This window comes from Trachemys scripta, chromosome 8 (genome assembly GCF_013100865.1).
Source record: "Trachemys scripta elegans isolate TJP31775 chromosome 8, CAS_Tse_1.0, whole genome shotgun sequence".
NCBI lineage: Eukaryota > Metazoa > Chordata > Testudines > Emydidae > Trachemys > Trachemys scripta.
Window position 1 is genome coordinate 55,725,854 of NC_048305.1, and position 23,170 is coordinate 55,749,023.

Sequence of the window (23,170 nt, forward strand, 5' to 3'; positions counted from 1 at the left end):
AATAGCTATAAACATAGTGATGAGCCAGCTTAAGACAGAACCTTACAAGAATGATTTGGGCGCAGTTTTTATTTGTTTTCTGGGGTGGGGCGGGAGGGGAGTTGTTTTTTTTTTAATTCCTTTTATTCTGCCCATTACTCCAGCTGAGCAACAGATGGAGAATCCAGGGGAGAAGAAACATACTCTGATTAGATAAAATAATTGAAATGTATTAATTATTGATGCCCATTTTGTAGGGTAATAGAAATTATCACAAAAACACAGGACTGGAAGTCGAGATCTGGGAATCTGTTCCCAGCTCTACCATGGATTTTTCCAAAGTGACCTTGGTAATCTTTCTGCACCTGTTTTGTCATCTGTAGCATGGGTATAAAACTATGACCAGGGCAGTGGGGGCTACCTTAATTAATTTTTGGTATGCTGCTTTCAGATCTATGAACAGAAGTCTCTATATAAAGGCAAATTATTTTTTTCTCTGGTCTTTTAATTGCTCTTGATTGACAAGTTTCTCCTCAGAAGTCAACCAAGGCCTTGTCAGTAGTGGGGATTGTCCTGATTCCAGTCACCCATGTAGCTAAACTACTTTTGGAGTTTGCACTAGACAAGGAAAGTTGTGATTTACACTGATGTAGTTTAGCTCTGCTTGAAACCAGAGCAAGGTGTAAATCACAGCTCTCTTTTCTTTTACTTTGCACTGGTGATAGAAATTGGCAGAGACATGGTGTGTATCTTTGGGAGGAGTGCAGGAAGTGATATGAAAAGAGGTGTGGCATATGAGTGTTGAGAAAGTGGGGATCACAGAATTCAACTTCTATTTTCATTACTAGGTGGCGTGCACCTGTAGCCACTGAACTTGCATACTTTGGGTTGTATTCTAACTCCAGATATGTGATACACATCACTGTCTGTCTCCAATATCCATTATCACATGCTGGCTAGCACAGCAGCAGATATTTTGGGATACAACAGCAAGACATGCCATGTATATGAGACTGGAAGTTGATCTTGTACCTCTGTTTCTGATAAGTTACCAGCCTAGCATCTCTCTTTCCCTCTGATTAGCCTTGAGATCTACTCCTCTTTCACATGACAATTTTATTGGCTTATCTTACATGCACAAAAAAAGTCATCGACAAATAACTGTTGAAGCAAGATTAAAAAATGCTATGAAAGCAAATGAATTCAGAAGATGGGATGCACTCTTTATCCTGATGCTTCAGCATTGTTCCATTGAATAGTGGTGAGATAATGACTGGTAAGATGTAAAGATATGAGTGAAGGCCCAAGTTTAGGCTTGTTTTTTCCTGAATTTTATTAACTCATTTTCAAGTAAGATACCACTTAGTCTGCAGTCCTTTCAGAAAGGTTACAGTGATTTGCACCAGAAAAAGTGTCAAGCATGTATAGAAAGTTGATGCTTCCAGTCCTTATGGAATTATTCATTCAAGAATTAATTGTATATTGACCCACTTTTAAAATCAAGTAACTCACCAGCCTATTATTAAAAATAATTTAAAGTGATTGATCCATTCAGGTTTTTTAAATGAGACTATAGAAGACAGACAAAATCTAAAAATTATTTTTTTGTGTTTAACTTTTCAAAAATGGTCACAGCAGCCAAGTGCCAAGGAAATTACTGTAGATTGATTTATTTAGTTGATAGCCTAACATTTGACTGTTCTACACCATCTGTACTGTCAGATATTTCTAATGCAAATCACTTTAATAATATTTAAGTAAAAAATGACCATATTCTTTTCCAAATTTTGTCAAGGTAAGTGACACCTTGTATGCCAAGTTTTTTGATTCATAGCAAATTTTTGTACTGAAAACAAGGTGTTACCTTGAAATGCTGGCTCAAAGCCAAGCCAAGGATTTTCTCTTTTTTTGCGCGCCCCCCCCTTTTTTTTTTGTTTAATTATTCTGTGTACAGTACACAATTGTGTACCTGCCCATAAGCATCTTGCTTGATGTATTCTTTTGTCCCTTTCTGTCTTATTTTATGTCCGAATAGGTAAAATCTCCATAACTGCGCCTTTATTAATTTTACAACCACATTTGATTTTTTGTTCTCCCTGTGTTGCTCGCTCTGGTCAGCTGCACTACAACAAATGCATGCCTACAGTTTACTCCTAATATTGACTTGACTTTAATTTAAAGCTCTAACAGTTCTACGTAAAGAAGTTTCTTCAGTGATACTTCTTTCCATTACCATGCCCCCAAAATTTGCTGCTGCTGCTTTACTTATCCACCCACCCATGTTTTGAGCTACAAAAGAACTAAAGTGTGCATGTGCATGAGAAAGAGAGAGAACTTGGCAATTGAGTGTGTGAGTGTGATCTTAGCACTTTCAACAAGGTGCTGAATTGACAGCCTGGGAGACGGAAGTCTTTAACTCCAGTCCTGTTTTGAGAGAGCTAACTCTATAGGTAAAAGGTTAGTTCAGTCTCTGTGACCATTCAGTATTTTGCCTCACCACCTCATGAAAGGTGCCAATTAGTGCTACTTGGCAGGTAACCTGTCTACGAGTAACTAGACTCAGATTTGCACAGGCCACTAGACAGTCATCTGATAGTAATAACTTTGATCACTACCAGCCTGTGTTAGATTTGAACCAGTGACCTGGAGACCCAAGGTTCTGTATCCTATTACAAATCCTCTGAGCCATCGGGTCCACGTTTGTCATTTTTAACAAGAGTATCTGTAGGCCGCTAGCTGTACTATTACAGAACTGTTCTAGATTTCCTTAAAAGATTTTTTTATTTGGCTTCCTCATGGTTAATGCTTTATGTTTATAAATACCTGGATTTTTACAAATCCATTTGCAGAGGCTGGTTTCTCTGTACTAGAGAGTACATTCTGAGGACAAATATACAGAAAGTATGTTTAATAAATGCTGATTGTATATGTGTTTTTGTGTGTTTCAGGAAAAAAGTGCCAGTTCAAATGTAAGACTTAAATCTAACAAAGAGGTTCCAGGATTAGTACATCAACCCAGAGCAAAGTAAGTTACACTCCATAATTTTAATAGAAATGAATGCTTATTGAATTAAAACAGTACCCCTAAAATATCCAAACTTTGCCCAAGTAAAGTTTGCATTGGTAGCTCCCTAACAACCGAAGGGTCACACCTAGCTTAAATAAAACAGAAGAATGCAGCCATCCTCACATTTTTGTTGCAGATGGATGGCCTATTGAGAACTGCTTAGATCAAGCAGAGTCATTGCATGCCAGGATATTTAGTCTCTGAGCATGGCTGTATTCATGATGGAAGTACCCTTGAGACATGCTGTACAATTCCATAGGTATTAGGTGGGTCAGAGGCTGAACTTCAGCCATCCTTGCAATACCTTGTTCTTGGCTTGATTTTCAAAGATGCAAAACTTTTTTTTCTTGTTGAATAGATTTACCCTGTCACACCTTCCCAGGGTACCTCACTACATTATAGTTCTCATATGATACATTTGTTTATACACATAAATAAATACACATTCACCCGCACCCTAACCAGATGTTATTTACAAAGATTCTGTCCAATGTTTAGGCTTACTTTGGTAGATAAACAGCATAACAAATTTGGGAATTAGACTAAACTACTTCCATTTAAGATGATGATGGTGTTTGTTATATGCTGACAGTGTGCTATGTTGCAGTCAGTTTATGCAACCCTTAGATTAAAGTTCTCTTGCTATTTCCTTTTGAAATCAGTCAGTATTAAACACAGCACTGCCTTGCCATATTTACCTCTTATGACAGTATTAGTTGCCAGTATTAATTACTTGTTTCATATCTCAGTCACCATTACATTTTAGTCACCAACTGAATTGAAAATAAGAGATTTCATGGTAGCATAGATTTGGTACTTAACAGTGAAATGATAAAGCAGTGTTGTTGCATTCTAAGCAATAAAGGAGACACTGTTCTTTATTAGAGATAAGAGCCCTACAGGCACAGTATAAACTTAAACTTGCTGCATTCAAAGTACATTGTGCAAATTGTCACATCATATAACTTTCAAGAGAGTCCTTGAAATACAGTGCAGCTTTTTTTAGTCTAGAAAACAGATATAAATGGAAAGCAATTCATTTGGGTGAGAGGGACAATTTGTACCCTTCAACAAGGCAGTAAGTACTGCAGTATTTTACTTCACTCAAACCATGTTCATGGATGTAAAGACACGCTTGGGTACAGGAGCACAATGTAGCTCTTCCTCTCTGGCTACCACTGCTAGCTTGGTGACTATCAGATTGGGTTAAAGGGAAAAAATTACTTTAGTCAGCCATCTGTTCAGCTGCATCTGAGGCAGGAAGAGATTAACGATTTATTTTCTATGTAATTTGGTTGATCCTTTTTTGTTTTCAAGCAGGAGTTTAAAACGTTCCTACAGAAACCAGATTTAACAAAAGAAATGCTCCTTGATAAGATAATAGGCAAGTTCTGTTGTCTTTCTACAAAAATAAATATACTGTTCTCTCTTATAACATTAGGCTGTTCTGTAAAACCTGCACTATTTATCCAACATGACTTGATCCTGCCAACACTTACCCACTGACAGGCTTTACTTACAGAAGTATTTCCACTGAATTCATGTATACATTTACACAAACATCTTTGCAGGTCTGGATACCAACTTACTAGCTAATCACTTGTTAAATATCAGTTTTTTGGTTTTTGTTTTTTTTTTAAATGTAGAGATTTAAAAGCAGAAATAAAAACTTAAAATACCCAATTTTGGATTATAATTGGGTGTTGGTGTATTGGATGGAAAGGGCTGTTACACTTGAATATTCAAAAATAGTTTTGTAAAATGTTGTTTGTTTAAAAAAAAAAAAAAAAAAGCCCAACTTGGACCAAATGTTATAAATTGAAGCATAAATTGAGGATTTTAAAAAATTATTTGTTGAATTAAGTGTACAAGTACAATCATGGAGATTACTGCTACACCTAGCAGAACTTGGATTTTACAAATCAAAGTCCAGATCTTGCAAAGACTTACTCAGACAATTATCGTCTACATTTGTGATTAATCCCATTAAGTAATTGGAACTACTCACGTGCATAAATCTCAGGATGGGGACTTTAGGAAGTATAATGAAAGAAATAATCTTTTTTGTACTATTGTATCTAGCCATGGAATCCAAATTTTTGTAAAACATTATTTCCCTGTATCAACTCATTCTTAACTGGTGGCACACTATGAAACTTATAAAATGCATACACATCAAGATAGTTTCAGATTTTTTGTGATGTCTAACACATAAAATATCACAAGAAAAAAGATTATTCAGACATTTCTATTTGTCAAAAGCATTTTCTTGAAGAGGAATACCCCAGAGTACCACCTTAGATCCTTGGGTAGTTTTCATTCTCTTCCAGTAGTTCATTCACTCTTTGCTTTATGTATTCCCAGTATTATTGTAATTTTACACAATTCCAGAGAGTATCTATTAAGTCAGCATTTTCTGTATTGCATCTCCAACATGATGGCAATTTTACTGCCAAGTTATGCACTTCTGAAGAGAACGGTTTATTACAGTGACAGTTTATACAGACTTTTAATGATAGAAGTATTCTAATAAACTATTTTGAATGATCTTTTTACCCACATAGCAGTAGATAATTTTTTTTCCCAGTAATTAAATAGTCTTCCTGAAAATTACATCTTTGGTAGGCCCTGAAAGTCTCTTATTATTGTGTTGGAAGCTGGCACTTTGAGAGCTGTGGAGGCAGACATGAATTTCAAATGCTCTTTCCTCCTAAGAAAATGTAGTATGATAACTAGGCTGTCGTGCTTGTTTGCTCATTCTGGTTGTCTCTGTCATACTTTGCATGTCAATTGGGTTATCTGCTGGAGCTAAATTGCTACGTTATCTTATAAATGATGCATCAGAGTTATGTTTCTGTCCACACCAACACAGTGTGTGTGCTGTATCTCAGATAGAGAAATTATTTGTGACCTATATATGCCCTTCCTGAAAACTGGTTGGCAATGCAGTAAGCCTAATAGTTATAGAAAGCAGATTTGAAGTAATGACATGAACAAATTGTTTTCTTTGGTTCTAAAACTTCGATATTATTCACTTATTTTAATCCACTCTTTAAAATTCTTTCTTGCTTAATAAATTGACCTAAATTGTAATTTAACTTCCAGCTTCCCTCCCTCTCTTTCAAACCTAATTTTCATTCAAGGTCCTAACATGAGCAGAGCGCTGTATATCCTCATCCTGATAGCAGATACAGCATACATGCATGGCTTTGTTAGACCATGTCATTGGGCATTTGAGTGGGTTATTAACTTGTTACAGTTCAAAGTATCATACTGAAAAAGTCAAACCTCGGGACAATTTGGGAGTTGAATTTAACAAGCTGGATCAACTTTTCATATTAGTTAAATAGTGGCATTATCAAACTGCAGTTTCTCTTTAACTGTCCGACAGCATTGTTAAGATCTGCACCCCTCTTCTATTTCTCACTCTTCCTTTATGGTTTGATCAGTGCCTGGCATTCCTGCTCTATCCTAATGTGCCAGACACCACACCAGACCCTCTTTTCATTCAAATCTCACCTGAAAACTCACTTTCCTGTGAGCTCCACAAATAGGCTTATCCACATCACTAAAAATGCTCTCATCGCCCAATACTTTATTGTTTTTTTAAAAAGACCCCTCTAAGCACCATCCTCTGAATGTCCCTGTCCTTTTTTTGTGTCTGACCTTTCTGTATTTTCAGATTGTAAGCTCCCCTGGGGGCAAGGCCTGTCTGTTGTCTTTTGTGTCTTGTTTCATACAAGCATGCTGTCAGCGCTTTACAGATAACTAATAATAGTATTTTCCAATGCTGCACACTAATGCAAAACACAGTTTCACTAAAACGTGAGCCTCCTGGTGCTGCGGAGTTAATGAAAGTAAATGATCTGAGTGTCTGAGAGCAGTGAAACTCCCGTCTGGGGATTAAAAAAAGAGAGTTGTGCAACAGATTCCCGACTATTTAACATGGAGCTTGACTGTGGTAAGACTGTGCTCTACAAAAGGACCTTTCAGGGTAAGGTTATAAAATGGGCTTTAGTTTCACATTGTAGGCCTCTGATTGGTGTGATGGTGCACTCTACAATCTTAGAAATCTTCAGTTTCAACACAGAGGGGTCTGTCAGTACTTGGCTAGTTCAGCCTCCGCCTCTGGAGTATGTAGCTGAATATTAAGTTCCTGCAGTCTGTCTGACAAAAAGAAAAGATGCTGAAGGAATTCAGTCTCCTCTTGATATGCACACAATTCCTAATAGCATTAATGGGAGTAACATGCATACATTCAGCCAAATCCTCCAGTCCTTATATGGGCAAAACTTTCTGTCAGTTAATGGGAGTTTCAGCCTGTCTAAAGAACTCTCACTGACTCAGTACCTTGCACTACTGGGCCCTTAGGCCACTTCTGACAGAATTCTATACAGCTTTGGAGTGGGGAGCTTTCCAGTGTTACATATGCCATTTGATGTTACTGTCATTGTTGGCATAAGCACAAAGTACATCTCTTTCCAAGTGGTAATCCAGAGTCTGAGACTGGATCTCCAAATAATTTTGGAATACTGTATTAATTTGAAAATAGATAAATCTGTGCCTACATAGACACTCTTCCCTCATGTCTTTCAGCATGCACATCTCTGAAAGCCAACAGGAATTCTTCAGAATGCTAGATGAGAAAATTGAAAAGGTAAGAATCAAATAAATAAATGTTTGTGTGTGATAACTACAGAGAGTACAGTAGATGACTGACGTACAGGTATCCTAGCCACATGAAAGGAGGAAATCAGCCACGGTATATTTACCATGCTTTACCAGTCCTAGACGATACATCAGTTTCGACTTGAAGCAGCCACTTGTTGGCATAAACCATTATGGGAGTTAGTTGTCTCAATGACGCTTTTGTGTGTAGGAGAGATGAGAAAAGGGTAGGGCAAGAGGTTACAGAGTGAGAACAGTGTGGGAAGGAAACCTAATTTTGGAAAAGTATCCAAACCCATCATGAATGGCAAATTAAAGTTAGCCCAAGCATTAAGGGAGAGCGTGGATCAATTAATAAACAGAATAGCAAAATAGGTTTTTATACCTCCTATGATTTTTATACCCTCTAGTACTGAAGTTTTGTTTCATCTTTTTTGGGGGGAGGGGGAATTTGAAATTTAATCCTACTGTCAGAATTATCAACCATCATTTAAAGATCTTTCTTGAAATAATGCTGATGGTCTCATTTTATTTATTGGCAAGCCTTTTCAAATTAACCAGCCTTGCAAAAAGCCATGAATGCAGACTGCAGGTATAAGCATCTCTGCAACAGACCTTCACTGAATAGAGATAACAACACTAGAGATTTTTCAGAACAGTGTAGGAGATTTAGGCACATTAATCCTCCTAGCCTGTTTTGCAAATCTCAAAGAATATTTTTATAGCAACTTTCATTTGAGAATCTCAGAGCACTTTACACACCTTTATTAACGAAACCTCACTGCATCGCTGTAATGTATTATTACCAGTGGGGAAACTGAGGCATTAGAAGCTAAACGACTTATTCAGGACACCTAGCAGGTCAGTGACAAGTTCAGGAGCCAGGACCCAGAAGTCCTCTTTCCCTTTCCCCTACTATAATCACTAGCTGATACTCTCTCATGAATGCGCATTTTAGGCTTAATTTGGGATGAGATGCATCATATAATATAATCTTTCTATTTTCAGAAGCCAAATGAAACAGAATTAAGTATACTTAAAAATTGTGGTGATGTGTTAGAGGATGGAAGGGTATTGAATACAGCTCTACAGACACCAGTTTTTGCTCTGCAACTTTTCATATATGGAAAACAGATTCTGTGAGTTTTTACAAGAACTGGCATATTGGTTGATTGTGAGCTTCTGCCATTTCTGCCAGTGATCACAGTACTTTTGAAAACTGGCAACATGCCTCACTAAGCAAATCACATATTTGTCTCAGGCAACTAAAGTGTTCTTTATTCCCTGAAAAATCACATTTTATTTTGGTGAAAGGGAAAATTTAGAGGAGCTGCAAGTATTTCACTCTATGTGACACCAACAAATAGACATTACTATGTATTAAAGAGCCTTTTTTAAATACTTAGAGCTGAACTGTTAATTTGGAAAGGGAAAAAAATGTTTGGCCTTGAGAGAAGCAACATAAGGTATTTCAGCTCAGTAGAATTCACTCTGTGCTCCCTTTATGCCAAATGATTCCACAGTGACAATTTTACATCTTTTTTTTTAATTTAGTTGGAGGATTATTTCCTTAAATGCAATAGTCCAGCCTGAAGTCTGTCTCTTTAATCTTCTGGTTTGGGAGGATGACAGGTAAAGTGTTACACCAGAAAAGGTGCAATATTTGTGACTGGACTATTTGGCAGAAGAGTTCTCTGAACAAAGAAGTGTTTATAGGTTCATTATAAGAGCTTTACCATCTCAGTACTCTACTGTTTCCTGAATATTTAATCAAACAAGGAGCGTGGTTTTATTTTAATCTGTGACATACCCTATCAAGGATTGAAAAATAAACTGTCCTGTTCATCCATATTGCAGCTGCTTCTAGCCCTGATAAGCATGTTCACCTAATAAATATTTAAACACTTATTGCTTGTAGTTTATCATCCTTCATAATATTAAAGTTTGTCAGTTAAACAGTAGATACACCTTTTAAAATGTCCTTTACTACAGTGTCTTCCCTAAAGAGTGAACTCATTCCAATGAGTTTGTCTGTGGTGTGGGTTCATGTTGTCCTTCATTTTCTGGATTTGTTTCAGGAGAACAATAGACACAATTCACCAGACAAAGAACTAAGAAGGGGGTTGACTCCTTGTTCTCACTGATGGGCAGAATCACTTTCTCATACGTTTATGGCCGTCTCCAGTGCTCCTGATAGTAATTTATTATCCCAAGGGCCAGGAAATCATTTATAGGAACAAAAGTTACAATTGTATCTTGTAAAACTGAATGAAGAAGATTCTCTCTTGCTTTTCAAACCAGTGACAACTCAAGAAGACTGGCAGGGATTACTGTATAGCAGAACCCTATATTTGTGGTGTTTGAGGAGTTCATTTGTCTGAGGAAATGCTATCTCAATTTTTACTCTTCTTTAAAAGATTTTTTTAAAGTAAATATTTGTCAGAAATGTAATTTTCTGAGTATCTGCCAACAAAGCAAAATGGATGGGAAAAATAAGATATTATTTGATTTTTTTATATAACACTTTCAGTCCATTTTAAAGGAAAATACAGGACAATAATAAAACATGCAATTAAAAGGAACTGAAAAAAAATGTTATAAATCTGATTTGAAAAATACTGAGTGAATTACTTGACTTTGTTTGAAGTGGACCGGCATGCCACCAAATTGAGATGGGAGGATGCACTGGGATTAGGACTCAGACCAGACCCAGACAACACCAGAAAAAGATTATGTCCATGTCACAGGTCCTGATGTGTCCAAGGCTTTATTGTCTGACTATACCGAACGAAGGCCAGGAAAATTTGACATGGGTTTAATCAGGCCGCAACTTTATTATTAGATGTCTGGGACTACCCTGCAGATAAGTGTACAGTGGAGGTAACCCCATGTTTATTCCATAATTATCTGGGGGGCTTTTACCAGCTCCCCCTCTTTTTCCAGCCAGATCCCTCCAGCAAATCCATTGCTGGGACCTTGCCATCAAGGACCCCCACCCCGCCCCCCCGTAGGAGGGTTATGGTGGGCTATAATAATGGGGGTTGGCTCCCTGCTGTACCAATCATAGGAGTCCCCAACGCCCCCCCCCCGCCCCGCCCCTTCACTCCTTTACTGAACACCTCTTTTTAAGTCCTTTTCCAAGCCTTTTATCTGGTCACTGTATACCTTTCCTAGCCTGTTCCATGCAAAAGAGAGGGTTAAGGCACAGGGCTGCCTCTTTTAAACCTCTCATTCCCATGGGATGAGTCAGCAACCACGCTGACTTGTTTGCAGTAGTTGTCATCCCCCAAGCCATAAAGCGCACAGTTCCCTTCATTTGGCCAGCCAGCCAAATCTCTCCCCCCTCTCCCGACCCCCCTCCCCGCTTAAAGGTGCAGAGTGCTCAGTCTGGTTACAAAATGCAGTGAAGGTTCCGTCTCCACTACAAAACAGAACTGTGTTGTAACTGAGTCATGATGTAACTGCATCCACAGACACATTTGTATTTGTAGTGGAGATAGGGATGGAGACTAGCATTATCTAAGACTGGTATATCGAAGCTATAAAGTGAATAATTTTAAATAAGATAATATCTTTGAACTTAAATTTAAATCCCTAAGGCTGTTGATCAGCTAGTGCAGTTGAGTAAATAACCCAGACATTATAATGTGAACACTATGAAGAATGGAAAAAGTTAAACTGTTTGGGGAAAGAAAAAAAGATGAGAACTGAATGGATAGGAAGACTGGTTAAAATAGTAATGCTGCAATCCAAACATGAAATTACAAGAGCAAGAACTGATGTTTTAGCAGCTGAAAATATTAAGTATTTGTCAATCCTTGAGATCAAATAAATGACAGTGATATGACTTAGAGAACTAATGTAAGATGGAATGAGGGAAGTCAGTGTCAAAAAAACCAATACCCAAGATCCTGGGGGAACACTAGGGCTAGGTCTATACTACCCGTCTGAATCGGCGGGTAGAAATCGACCTCTCGGGGATCGATTTATTGCGTCCCGTCAGGACGCGACAATCGATCCCCAAATCGGCGCTCTTACTCCATCAGCGGAGGTGGTAGTAAGCGCCGCCGACAGAAAGCCGCAGAAGTCGATTTTGCCGCCGTCCTCACAACGGGGTAAGTCAGCTGCGATACGTCGAATTCAGCTACGCTATTCACGTAGCTGAATTTGCGTATCTTAAATCGACGCCCCGCTGTAGTGTAGATGTACCCTAGGACAGTAAAGCTATACTTGTTACTGGGACAGTAGGGCTGAATTAACTTCCATAAAATGTGACCCAAGGGTAGAACACAGAATGTCATTCCCAACTAAGAAAGTTTCTGTCAGAACTTAGTGTAAAAAAAACAAAAACCATTGTGAGGCATTCAGATGGAGACATCTGTTATTTTTCTTTGAGTATCTGTCCTTGGTAGAAAAGACTGAAAAGGAATCATAGAAATGGATATCAGCATAATTATGATGATGAAAACCATATGACTCAGAACACCCGAGGAGTAAGTAAATATAAAATTAAAAAAGCTAAGGACCCAGTTCTGAATTCTGAGTTATACCAACACGTTTAGAGCATAACATCAAAAGCCTGAGCCATTTGTTGTGGCTGCATCCTGGATCTCACTAGGTTCAATGGAAGTTTTTCCAGTAACTTCAGTGGCATCAGAATTTGGTTCTTATTCAGAAAAAAATGAAAGGTATACAGTGGGAATCAAATAAGCATTAAGCCATGTGGAAACTTCAAGATGATCAGCACTGAAGTAGTGTTGAATGATCCATAGTATTGGAAACAGTTTACCTGTCAAAAGATCATTAAGCAATTCTAGTGGTGCTTTTTTAGTAGAGCAGCAGCTTATACCCAGAATGAAAAAGGTCCCTCAGCTCATGCAGTAGAAATTAATTTTAAATATTTAGTAAATAGAGTTCTCGGGATTCCATGACAATGGTTTCCCCTGCTGTTAGCATAGAAGTCTAGAGAAAGCGATAATGCCATGGGACTTACTTAGCCCTGTGGTTAGACCACCGTAGAGCAGGTACACAGGATAGTGGCTTCAATTCCTGCTTGATGCAAATATTAGATGTATAAAGTAGCTAGTGAGGAAGAACAGTAAGAGAAATAGGGAGTCTGAGGGTGTCTCCCTCCCTGCAGCAAAGCAAGGCCTGAGAGGAGGTTGGGTCAGAAATACTCCTACTGGCTGCTAGTATCTACAGTCCCAGTCTCATGAAATTTTCATGCTGGCATGGAACTACTGTGAACATAGTCACAGGCTTTAAAATATGACACACACATATAAGGAGTTCAAAAATAAAGAGAAGAAGTGAGAGAGAGAGAATGAGAGGCAGATAGTTAACAATAGCTTAATTCAGTGACAGTACTTGTTAAAAGTGCTCACCAAAGCATGTCTGAAATCACATAAAAACTTCCCAGTGGAGAGTGAAGAATTTATAATAGCATCAATTAAGCCTGAGGAAAGAGCCCCTGGAGTAAATTAGAGAGAATTGGGTCAGAGGGACAAGTAATTAGCTTAACCTTAGAAATCAAGGCACAAATATTATCTTCAGAAACTCTAGATAGGGAAAGCAACAAAAGAGAAAAGAATAAAATGAAGAAGAGCAATTCTCAGAGTCATCATAGATAGATGATGGTTTCTGAAACTGATTAATTTTGCCAGAGAGAGAATGCAACAGAATCAACCAGAGCAATTTGTAACATATGCCTGAAGAGGAATTGGGGGGGGGAGGGGGGAGGGGAATTTAAATAATCTCAAAATTGTCACAGAAATGGGCATTGACTGCAATATTGTGTTATTGTTGAGGATGTTAAATGGCCATTTTTTAAATGGCATCCACTGTAAAACCTCCAAGGAAAATAGATGTATTCTTGTAGGAGGTAGAGACTCCCTGTACAAACGCACAATTTTGGTGCAGAATACAAAGATCAGCATCTTCAAGTGTTGCTCAGAATAATGAAGCAGGTACCTCAACTCATGCTGTTCTGAGATTAATCAGGGTTGTAAAAATGCACGTGATGGAGCAATGCAAGGAGCAAAATTATATCTGAATTAACAAAGAATTGCTATGAAGCACAACATGATAATCAAGATCACTCAGAGCTGGTGCTGAAGAAGAAAAGAATTTTCATGTCCTGCTTAAAAAATATTCCAATCTGTGCTCCCCCATAATCCAGCAAATAACTGAACAGGAAAGAGAAACCCAAAATGTACTTGGGCCCTGTTCCTACAAAGGTTTTATGGCACATGTTTACCCTTTAGCTCCAATAGGACTAGTCAGAGTACAAAGTTAACCATGTGATGCAAGTCTTTGCAGGCTCTGGGCTTTAGATTGCAAATTTTGGGGGGCAGGGCCTATCTTCTCATTATGGATGTGCATATGCTTCTAGTACAATGGGGCCCTGGTCCCTATCTGGGGTTCATAGGTGCTACCACAGTGCAATTATTATATAATGATAATGATGATTTAAAAAAAAGGATCTGAAGTGGGAAGTGGAATATATGCAAACTTGCCCTAATTAAAGTGTTTGGTGGGAAAAGAAAAATCCTGACAAATGGCCACCAAGCATTACTATTTTAACCAGATTCTGAAAAATGATTGTTTTACCTTAGCATCACAAGTATGAAACATAATATTAAAATGAGAAATCAAATTATCTTCATTATAGTCAATATTTTATTTATAAATTATTATTGTTTCTATCTCAATCTGTAGGCACATTTAACATACTCCTAGAGCAAAAACATCAATGCTAAGAGATATAATTACATACCTAACAATTAATGTCTGGTCTGTGCTGGGGATTTTTTTCATCAGTTGTAGTTTCATCAATATAAAACCCTAGTGCAGACTAGGGCACATCACTTCTTATACCAGTGTGAGATACTGACACTACATATTTGTTATGACAGTGGTAGCTACTCTTGTTCAGAAAACTTAGAGTGTAAACAATTCCTAGAGCTGACTTTTTCATTGAGGACCTAACGTTCTAGAGAGAAGCAGTAGAGGATTTTAAAGTTCCACAATATTTTTAAAGCCTTTGTTCCCTCATTTTGGTATATAACTGATTAAATGATGACACATTTTCTGTTACCACTTGACTTCGGCAAACCCTGACTCCAAAAGGAGTTAACATCCTGTTCTTGAATCTTTTAATATCTTCTGAGCACACACATTTACTTATGCATGTGACTCTTTTGTTCCCTTTCCACTTAAACAAGTATTTTATAAGTATACTTATAAAACTGCTAGCAGAGCATCTCACCCTCCCTGATTGAACTAACCTCGTTATCTCCATACAGATTTATACCTGCCTCTGGAAATTTCCATTACTTGCGTCTGATGAAGTGGGCATTCACCCACGAAAGCTTATGCTCCAATACTTCTGTTAGTCTTAAAGGTGCCACAGGACCCTCTGTTGCTTTTTACGGTTTCAGACTAACACGGCTACCTCTCTGTTATTTTATAAGTGACTTTGTTGCTCTTGAGAAATGCCAGATTGACAGCCCTAGACATTGAAGAACTCTCTCCACAAAACACACTTACGAGGCAAACTTCTGCACAGTTCTACAGCAATGTGCTTCACCCCAATCTGGAGGGATCACCTCTGGAATTCGAGAGAAGCTAGATCTCAATAAGAATTCAATCTTTGTCTTTTCTGCTGAAGACTGCTCACAACGGAACTGTTCACAATAGTGTTTTTTTATGTTTATACCTGTGCATTGGGAATTGGATTTAAGACCATCAACTTCCACTGCCATAGGCCACCAAACAGTCATCCTATGGTAATGACTCAGAAGATCCCATTAGTAAAACTGTGGGCATGAGACCCAATCGGCAACACAAAGCAGCCTCTTGTATGGTGTGTAAAGCGTGCCATTAGAAATAAGTAATTTGCTAACTGAAACATATGCGAGTGCAGGAGTTTTAGAGTAAAACTCATTAGTAAAGTGGATTGTTCTTAATACATCCTTTGATTTACCTTACAGAATAAGAAATGAAAAAATTAACTCAGTGTACAGTTATTTTGTGCCTCTTCTTAGCATTTTCTTCCCACCCCTTCTGTGAACACTGTAAACAAAAACAGATTGATGAAAAGAGTTCCCACCGTAAGAACCACTTTAATGTTTCCCAGCTTTGGGATCTGTTCTGAAAGAGGCCACTGTGTAGCGCCAGCCCTTCTAGCGATAGCAGAAGAAAGGACTGTTTGGTGCAATTCATTTTACCCCATCAGGCCAGCAGTCCTCTTCCTCCTTCCCCTTTATTTTCTTTGGGTTCCAGCTAAAGGATTCTGGTGCCAAACTTTGGAGTGATAGTGGAAGCAGTGTCTCCTTAGATACCCTTTTTTTTTTTTTTTTTTCTGTGTAGAACTCTGTCAGCTGCACAAAAAGCCATTTAACTGGGAAGGCTTCAGGATTCCTGCCATGAGAGATTATTTATCAGTCTGTCATCTAGAAAAACAGAATTAAGTTTTATTGTGTATAAAGGATATCATAAAACATACAGAATACTTGCAGTTTCTAGATGCAACAAAAAAGGGGGAAGGGGAACCCAGCTACTAACTTTTTATTATCCCCAGTGTGTGAGCTGTTGAAGAGAGCTGCATTCCATCTTTTTTTTCCCCTTACACTTACAGACTTGTATTAAAGTATTTTTGTGGTGCAGGTAATCCTACAAAAATAAGAATTGAGAGGCCAAAAAAGTGGCGTGTGCTGGAAATTACCTGGACTGTTTTTTCCCTCCTTTTATATTTTTACTTGATCTTGATAACTGATTAGTTATATTGATAACTTGATTAGTGGGAGCATTTTAAAACTTGTTCTTATTATATTGAACTGGCTATCATATTTATAAGAATGTTACCCCTTTTGACCTAAGCAATTAGCCAATATTCAGGGTCTTGTGGGTTGTTCCCTTTAGAAAGAGAGTTTGATGCTATCCTGTTTATTTACAAATAATGTACACAAAGTTCAGTTTCCCTGAGTACAGGAATCAAACAGTAGGAGATATTGTGTCAGGAAATTATTCCAAGCCTCTTTTTCTAGCCAACACTCTGAACAGAAAACTATTTCTACACAGCAAATGAAGGTGTGATTATAGAGTGGGTAGGCAGTGCAGGCTAGTCATCTGAGTACCAGCTTGCTGGGGACCCTGGGTATATAATCAGGCAGCAAGCCCACCTGTGCTATAATCACACCTTCCTTTGCTGTGTAGAAATATCTGTAGCTTTCTCCCAGGGTCGCACTGCAGGTGCTTCTCTGGCTGCTCTTGGCTTTCTGTCAGCTTCTCTCACAATCTCACACACCTCCATCAAACAATACCTAGCTCTCTGCCTTTGCATTCAGACACTAGTGAAATCCCACTGTCTGTATAGCTCAACTCCTGACCAGCCTCGCATGTGACCTGGCACTTTGGGTATGTCTACACTACCGGATTAATCTGAATTTATATAATTCGAATTTTGGAAACAGATTGTATAAAGTCGAATGTATGCGGCCACACTGAGCACATTAATTCGGCGGTGTGTGTCCATGTACCGCAGCTAGCGTCGATTTCCGGAGCGTTGCACTGTGAGTAGCTATCCCATAGCTATCCCATAGTTCCCACGGTCTCCTCCGCCCATTGGAATTCTGGGTTGAGATCCCAATGCCTGATGGGACCAAAAACATTGTCGTGGGTGGTTCTGGGTACATCCTCCCCCCTCTCCAGGGAAGCAACAGCAGACAACCGTTTCGCGCCTTTTTCCTGGGTGAACAGTGCAGACGCCATACCACGGCAAGCATGGAGCCCGCTCAGCTCAAGACAGCAGTCATGAACATTGTAAACACCTCGCGCGTTATCGTGTGCAGTTTATGCTGAACCAGAACGTGCAAAACCAGGCGGCGAGGAGTAGGCTACAACAGCGCGGCGGCGAGAGCGATATGGACATGGAATTCTATCAAACCGCGGGCCCCGGTGCTTTGGAGATCATGCTGTTAATGGGGCAGGTTATAGCCGTGGAACGCCGATTCTGGGCCCGGGAAACAAGCACAGACTGGTAGGACCGCATAGTGCTGCAGGTGTGGGACGATTCCCAGTGGCTGCGAAACTTTCGCATGCGTAAGGGCACTTTCATGGAACTTCGTGACTTGCTTTCCCCTGCCCTGAAGCGCCAGAATACCAAGATGAGAGCAGCCCTCACAGTTGAGAAGCGAGTGGCAATAGCCCTGTGGAAGCTTGCAACGCCAGACAGCTACCGGTCAGTTGGGAATCAATTTGGAGTGGGCAAATCTACGGTGGGGACTGCTGTGATGCAAGTAGCCAAAGCAATCACTGAGCTGCTGCTACGAAAGGTAGTGACTCTGGGAAATGTGCAGGTCATAGTGGATGGCTTTGCTGCAATGGGATTTCCTAACTGTGGCAGGGCGATAGATGGAACCCATATCCCTATCTTGGCACCGGAGCACCAGAGTACCCAGTACATAAACCGCAAGTGGTACTTTTCAATGGTGCTGCAAGCACTTGTGGATCACAAGGGACGTTTCACCAACATCAATGTGGGCTGGCTGGGAAGGGTTCATGACGCTCGCGTCTTCAGGAACACTACTCTGTTTAAACCCTGCAGCAAGGGACTTACTTCCCGGACCAGAAAATAACCGTTGGGGATGTTGAAATGCCTATAGTTATCCTCGGGGACCCAGCCTACCCCTTAATGCCATGGCTCATGAAGCCATACACAGGCAGCCTGGACAGGAGTCAGGAGCTGTTCAACTACAGGCTGAGCAAGTGCAGAATGGTGGTAGAATGTGCATTTGGCCGTTTAAAAGGTCACCGGCGCTCATTACTGATTCGGTCAGACCTCAGCCAAACCAATATCCCCATTGTTATTGCTGCTTGCTGTGTGCTCCACAATCTCTGTGAGAGTAAGGGGGGACCTTTATGGTGGGGTGGGAGGCTGAGGCAAATCGCCTGGCTGCTGATTATGCGCAGCCAGACACCAGAGCGATTAGAAGATCACACCAGGAAGCGCTGCGCATCAGAGAAGCTTTGAAAATCAGTTTCATGACTGGCCAGGCTACGGTGTGAAAGTTCTGTTTGTTGAAAAACCGCCCCCTTGATTGACTCATTCCCTGTAAGCAAACCATCCTCCCCCCTTAAATCACAGCTTGCTTTTAAAGGAAATAAAGTCTCTATCATTTACAAATCATGTATTCTTTATTAATTGATTATAAACAAAGGGAGAGAACTGACAAGGTAACCTGGGTGAGGTTTGGGAGGAGGATAGGAGAGAAGTAAAAGGCCACTGAAAAAAATCAATATGATGACAGCCTTTTGGTTGGGCTGTCCACTGGGGTGGAGTGGGAGGGTGCACGGGTGCATTCTTACATGTCTGGGTGAGGAGGTTATGGAACATGGTGAGGGGGGAGGGAGGTTATACAGCGGCTGCAGCAGCAGTCTGTTATCCTGCTGCCGTTCCTGAAGCTCCACCAGATGCCGGAGCATGTCCGTTTGATCACGCAGCAACCCCAGCATTGCAGCCTGCCACCTCTCATCTCGAGCGTCCCTCATGACCTCATGTTCACTGGCATCTTTCCTGTACTTAGATACCGTGTCCTTCCACTCATTCAAATGAGCTCTTTCATTGCGGGTGCATTCCATTATTTCCGAGAACATCTCGTCTCGCGTCCTCTTTCTCCGCCGCCTTATCTGAGATAGCCTTCGGGATGGAGGAGGGAGGCTTGAAAAATTTGCAGCTGCAGGAGGGATGAAAAAAAGGAGAGAAGTTTTTAAAATGATACATTTTACAGAACAATGCTTATACTCTTTCATGGTGAACAACACTATTCACATTACATAGCACATGTGATTTCAGTACAAGGTCGCATTTTCTATCTTAATATTGAGTGCCTGTGGCTTTGGTGTTAGAGATCACAGACGCAGGTCCGGGCAACAGAATTCAGCTTGCATGCGGCCATGGTAAGCCATTGTCTTTCGGCTTCTGCGCCCTCCTTTCCCACATACCAAGCAAAGCCCGTTGACTGCTGCGGTTTTCCTGTTAACCTTCAGCAGCAGAAAACAAACTAACCCCCTCCCCCATCCAATTCTCTGGGATGATGGCTTTATCCCTCCCCCCACTGCATGGCTAGTATCAGGGAAGATCCCTGCAGAAACCAAACTAACCCCCCGCTCCCCCCTCCCGCCATGAATTATCTGGGATGATCGCTGTACCCCTTCCCCTCACCGCATGGCTGGTATCAGGGAAAATCCCTGCTAGCCAAAGGTGAAAAGCTCAGCGCCAATTCCCCCCCCCCCCCCCTCCACCCTCCGCGCTTGGCTAACTGCAGGGAAGGATTTCTTTTCAGCCACAGGCAAACAGCCCAGTAGGAATGGCCACCTCTGTCCCCTTAATTAAATTCCCGTATTTCAACCAGGTTACCATGAGCGATATCACTCTCCTGAGGATTACACAGCGAGATAAAGAACGGATGTTGCTTGAATGCTAGCAAACACCGGGACCATACGCTGCCAGGCTTTGTCATGCAATGATATCAGATTACTTGCTACTAGCATGGCGTGGTCAAGTGTCCTACCATGGAGGACGGAATAAGGCTTCAGTGCCCAGGACCCTTCTGGAAAGGTTTTTGGAGTACCTCCAGGAGAGCTTCATGGAGATGTCCCTGGAGGATTTCCGCTCCATCCCCAGACACGTTAACAGACTTTTCCAGTACCTGTACTGGCCGTGAATGCATCCCAAGTCCTCAGGGCAAATTAATCATTAAAAAACGCTTGCTTTTAAACCATGTTTTATATTTTAAAAGGTAAACTCACCTGAGGTCCCTTCCATGGGGTCATGGTCTTGGGTACTGGCTTGGGAGGGTACTTCAGTCCGGCTGAGAAAAAGATCCTGGCTGTTGGGGAGAACGGAGTGCTGTGTGCTCTACGCAAGCTCGTCCTCGTCCTCCTCCTCCTCCTCCTCTTCCCCGTCCGCAGAATCCTCAGGTGTGGCTGATGTGATTACCCCCACCTCGGAATCCACAGGCAGAGGTGGGGTAGTGGTGGCGGCCCCCCCCTAGAATTGCATGCAGCTCAGCGTAGAAGCGGCATGTCTGCGGCTCTGACCTGGAGCGACCGTTTGCCTCCTTTGTTTTCTGATAGGCTTGTCTGAGCTCCTTGACTTTCACGCGGCACTGCTCTGAGTCCCTATTGTGGCCTCTCTCCATCATGCCCTTGGAGATTTTTTCAAAAGTTTTGGCATTTCGTCTTTTTGAACAAAGTTCTGCTAGCACTGAATCCTCTCCCCATATAGCGATCAGATCCAGTACCTCCCATACGGTCCATGCTGGTGCTGTTTTTCAATTATCGGCCTGAATAGTTATCTGTGCTGATGAGCTCTCTGTGGTCACCTATGCTCTCCTGTGCTGGGCAAACAGGAAATGAAATTCAAATGTTCGCGGGGCTTTTCCTGTCTACCTGGCCAGTGCATCCGAGTTCAGATTGCTGTCCAAAGCGGTCACAATGGTGCACTGTGGGATAGCTCCCGGAGGCCAATACCATCGAATTGCGGCCACACTAACCCTAATTCGAAATGACAATATCGATTTTGGCGCTCGTCGGGGAGGAGTACAGAAATCGATTTTAAGAGCCTTTTATTTTGAAATAAATGGCTTCGTTGTGTGGACGGGTGCAGGGTTAATTCGATTTAACGCTGCTAAATTCAAATTAAACTCATAGTGTTAGACCAGGCCTTTGGGTGGTGGCTCTTAGTGTTTCATCTTTCTTACTCCAAAAGCAGCATAATTGCTTCTTGCATTTGTCCTGAATGAAGGCAGTCACACACACCAGCCTCAAGGAGGAGTCACCTCCCTTTCCCCCCACCCCCGGTATGGCTGTAGTTTTTCATTTTAAATGTAACAAGTAATTATCTGACTGTGGACTTGATCTTTTGAAAGCACTGAGCACAGTGGGTTCTTTCTAGGCCCATTAGGACTGCTTATACACTCGCAAATGTACTTAAGCACATGCTAAATTTTAACATGAGTAATACCATTGACTTAAGTGGGACCACTCATTTGCTTAAAGTTAAGCATGTGCATAAGTGTTTTGCTGCATCAGCGACAGAGTGCTCAGTGCCTTGCAGGGCTGAGCCCTGTGTGGTTTGTACAAGCAAAGAGTCATATTTGAATTGCCTTAGGCCATGTCTACCTATAATGACATAGCTATACCAGTATACTAGATCAGCAAAGCACTGCTCATGTGGATTCATCTTATGCTAGCAAAATCATGCTTTTGCTGGTGTGGCTTATTCCAGCCCCCTCAAGCAAAACAAGTTACCAATAAAAATGCAGCATCTACACTGCTGCCACCCCAGCCTTATCCGTCAAGGATTGCAACTCTTCACGCCCCGACCAACTGAATTCTGTAGCAGAGACCTGGCCTTAGTCTTAGGCTGTTTCTTCATTAGGGAAAAAAGGTGTGGTGTTAACTCAAGTTCATGAACTTGAGGTAAAATATTGGCACAGACCAGGCAGTTTTCAGTCTAGTATTGGGTTAAAAATCTAGTCTTTAACTGTACCTTCTAACTTGTGTGAAAACTACAAACTGCTTTGTCTTTAGTGGAAACCTTTATTACAAAGAATTCAATTTTATCCCACCCTAAAGATATGGGATGGGGGAGGGAGCCTATTACAAACTTAAGTAAATAAAACTGCTGTTTGTCTTCAAACTAGACTGCTCCCTCTTCTCCTTGAGAGCTGGTGGATCTGTTCAATGCCATTCCTCCTCACTGTTCCATTTGAAGTTAAAGTGAGAAATGAATCCATATTGCAACTTGAAGCTTTTTAATGTGTAAGCACTGATGTGAGGATGCAGTGCAATGCTGAGATGGCTGTTTATATTAATTCAAATAGGGCCTTGTTTTCACTTTGTTAGGGTTACCATAATTTGTGCCTCCAAATGGAGGACACTCCACGGGGGCCCGGCCCCACCCCCAGCCCCGCCCACGCCCCCTCCCCAACTCCGCCCCTTCCCCTGTTTCCCGCGAACATTTGAGTCGCGGGAAGCCTGAAGCAGGTAAGGGGGAGTGGCGGGGGAGGAGGCGCGGCCCAGGCTGGCCCCCCGGCGGCTCCAGCCTGAGTCGGCTCGGGCCCTGGGGTGCCGGCCCCGGCCAAGCACCCCCGGCCCGCCCAGCACTGCCGGTCCCCAGCCCGACCCGGCGCACCTCCCGGCCCCGCGATCCCGGCGCCCGGCCCGGCAACCCTGGCTCCCGGCCCCGCGACCCCCAACCGGCTCCCCGGCCCCGCGGGCCTGGCTCCCCGGCTCCCGGCCCCGCGGGCCTGGCTCCGCGGGCCCGGACCGGCTCCCTGGCCCCGTGGGCCCGGACCCTTGCCCGGCACCGCGCCCCCCGCTCCCCGCCCAGCCCCGCACCCGGCCCGGCCCTGCGCCCCTGGTTCCCGGCCCGGCACCCCGCGCCCGGCT

At 41.6% G+C, this 23,170-nt stretch overlaps 1 protein-coding gene across 5 annotated transcripts in view; it reads left to right on the forward strand.

Moving 5' to 3' along the window:
* C8H1orf21 (chromosome 8 C1orf21 homolog) overlaps positions 1–23,170 on the forward strand; it is a 258,076-nt gene that overhangs the window by 170,114 nt on the left and 64,792 nt on the right. For 4 of the 5 annotated variants that reach the window (XM_034779350.1, XM_034779353.1, XM_034779354.1 and 1 more), the window contains exons 4-5: positions 2,928–3,004; positions 7,643–7,703. In XM_034779350.1, the coding sequence (XP_034635241.1) occupies positions 2,928–3,004; positions 7,643–7,703 (138 nt within the window). Of the gene's footprint in view, positions 1–2,927; positions 3,005–7,642; positions 7,704–8,722; positions 9,595–23,170 lie in introns of those variants that run through there. The other variant, XM_034779351.1, reaches the window with a different exon arrangement.